The sequence below is a fragment of the Abrus precatorius genome, unplaced genomic scaffold (assembly GCF_003935025.1).
Source record: "Abrus precatorius isolate BTA unplaced genomic scaffold, Abrus_2018 Scaffold2, whole genome shotgun sequence".
Taxonomy (NCBI): Eukaryota; Viridiplantae; Streptophyta; class Magnoliopsida; order Fabales; family Fabaceae; genus Abrus; species Abrus precatorius.
In genome coordinates, this window is record NW_020874362.1 from 37,842,685 (window position 1) to 37,845,170 (window position 2,486).

General features: G+C 36.9%; 1 protein-coding gene across 8 annotated transcripts; it reads left to right on the forward strand.

Annotated features, from left to right (window-relative positions):
- Positions 1-688: 688 nt before the first annotated feature.
- On the forward strand, positions 689-2,486 carry LOC113857446 (CBL-interacting serine/threonine-protein kinase 12-like). Of its 8 annotated transcripts, none has more exons than XM_027489345.1 (2): positions 689-1,721; positions 1,770-2,486. In XM_027489345.1, exons 1-2 carry the CDS (start codon positions 821-823, stop codon positions 2,312-2,314), a joined length of 1,446 nt encoding a protein of 481 aa, XP_027345146.1. In that variant the 5' UTR covers positions 689-820; the 3' UTR covers positions 2,315-2,486. The 8 variants fall into 8 exon arrangements, with proteins under 8 accessions (XP_027345146.1, XP_027345147.1, XP_027345148.1 ...); XM_027489346.1 differs by having other exon boundaries at positions 689-1,714; positions 1,784-2,486; XM_027489347.1 differs by having other exon boundaries at positions 689-1,699; positions 1,784-2,486.

Below are 2,486 nucleotides of genomic sequence, written 5' to 3' on the forward strand. Positions count from 1 at the left end.
TTAATCGCTTCGAGTCGTATCCAATTATCACTATTGTAGCTAAATTTATTGAGCAAAGTGTTAAATATTTAATATGAAATAACATAGTGATATCAAATAGTATTATATCGATATTATATTAAAAATTAAATTTAAATTGATATATTATTACTTTCTCTAGTCATATTTATAGTTTATTAATAAAATAATTACGCGGAGACATTTGTTTGAGCTACTAATCATCAACGAATCTTACACTGTCACGTAATATTACTTTATAACTTTTAATTTTAGTATCAGTAAAAGATTTAATCGATTTTAATTCATATATTTTAAAAATATATACATGCGATTCAAGTCGTCGGTAAAGTGTAAAATTAAGAAATTTTTATTTTATAAGGAATAAAATTAAATAAAAGTTTTATAGAAACATTTGTTTCTATTAAAAATATAAAAATTAGTAAAAATTTATCTGTTAAAATATCTAATTAAAATATATTTAATTGGGGCCCGACAATGGACAAATATAATATTTGGTTGGTGTAATAATTTACTAAATTTGTAAAAATGAAAAAAAAGTAGAAAATTAATGTGTATTGTAGGTTGTGGCCTCGAGTCAATGATTAAAATAGAAATAGATGAATACAATATATCTCTTATTTAAATATTTAAAAACTAAACACACTCTGAAATAAAAGATATTAAAAAATCTTGCTACGTGAATTATTTATTTGATCTCAGAAAGAAGGGAATATGAAAAGAATTAACAAGAATGGAGGTGGATGACTAGAGAGAGAACACCTCCATTCTTGTTTACCCAAAGGAACAATATTCTCCATCCATGGCTGAGGTAGCGACCAAGCAGAGCACTTCCCCAACCACCAACAAGAAGGAGAAGGACCACACCAACGTCCTCATGGGTCGCTACGAGCTTGGGAAGCTCCTCGGCCAAGGAACCTTCGCCAAGGTTTACCACGCGCGGAACCTCAAAACCGGTGAAGGAGTAGCCATAAAGATCATAAACAAAGAGAAGATCCTAAAGGGTGGTTTAGTCTCTCACATCAAGCGCGAGATCTCCATCCTCCGCCGCGTGCGCCACCCCAACATCGTTCAACTCTTCGAAGTCATGGCCACCAAAACCAAGATCTACTTCGTCATGGAGTACGTGCGTGGCGGTGAACTCTTCAACAAGGTTGCCAAGGGAAGGTTGAAGGAACACGTGGCAAGAAACTACTTCCAACAATTGATCTCGGCCGTTGAATTTTGCCACGCAAGAGGGGTGTACCACAGAGACCTTAAACCTGAGAATTTGTTGTTGGACGAGAATGGGAACCTTAAAGTCTCCGACTTTGGTCTCAGTGCTGTGTCTGATCAGATTAGGCAAGATGGGTTGTTCCACACCTTTTGTGGGACACCTGCTTATGTTGCTCCTGAGGTTTTGGCTAGAAAAGGTTACGATGGTGCCAAGGTTGATATTTGGTCTTGTGGTGTTGTTTTGTTTGTTTTGATGGCTGGTTATTTGCCTTTTCATGACCGTAATGTTATGGCTATGTATAAGAAGATTTACAAGGGTGAGTTTAGGTGTCCTAGATGGTTCTCCGGTGAACTCATTAGTCTTCTCTCTAGACTCCTTGATACCAACCCCGAAACAAGGTTTTCTATTCCTGAAATCATGGAGAACCAATGGTTTAAGAAAGGGTTCAAGCAAATAAAGTTCTATGTTGAGGATGATAGAGTTTGTAGTATTGTGGATAATAAGGTGCTAGACAATGATGATGATGTCATATCAGACTCCGAGGTTGAGATTATGAGGAGGAATAGTAATAATAATAGTAATGGTTCTGCTTCGTTGCCAAGACCTGCGAGTTTGAATGCGTTTGATATCATTTCGTTTTCTCAGGGATTTGATCTCTCTGGGTTGTTTGAGGAAAAGGGTGATGAGGCGAGGTTTGTGTCTGGTGCTTCAGTGTCTAAGATTATAGCGAAATTGGAGGAGACTGCTCAGTTGGTTAGCTTCACAGTAAGGAAGAAAGATTGCAGGGTCAGTTTGGAGGGTTCTAAAGAAGGTGTGAAGGGGCCATTGACCATTGCTGTTGAGATATTTGAGTTGACGTCTTCCTTGGTAGTGGTGGAGGTGAAGAAAAAGGGAGGGGATAAGGCTGAGTATGAGCAATTTTTTAACTCAGAGTTGAAACCCGCGTTGCAGAGTTTGATGATGGAGGAATCTGCATCTTCTTCTTGTGAACCTACTTCTACACATAATGAAAATGAACAACAACGAGCTCTTTCTGATTCTGCCCTCGACTTACCTTCAAATGCTGAATCTTTGTTCTAATTAAGGTACCAGAAGAATGACAGAGAAGAAGATAAAAGGGTTTACTTTTTCTTTTTTGCCTTCATAGGTTGTGTGTATGGTAATTTTTATATATTCTCTTTCCTAGGATCATCCTGCTGTTTTAGGTTTAGTGAATTAGGTGTTACAGTATTTGTATGCCCAAATGTTGTAA

What these genes read in the sequence shown, in the direction of transcription:
- LOC113857446 (XM_027489343.1), top strand. Translation starts at nt 821, where the DNA reads ATGGCTGAGGTAGCGACCAAGCAGAGCACTTCCCCAACCACCAACAAG.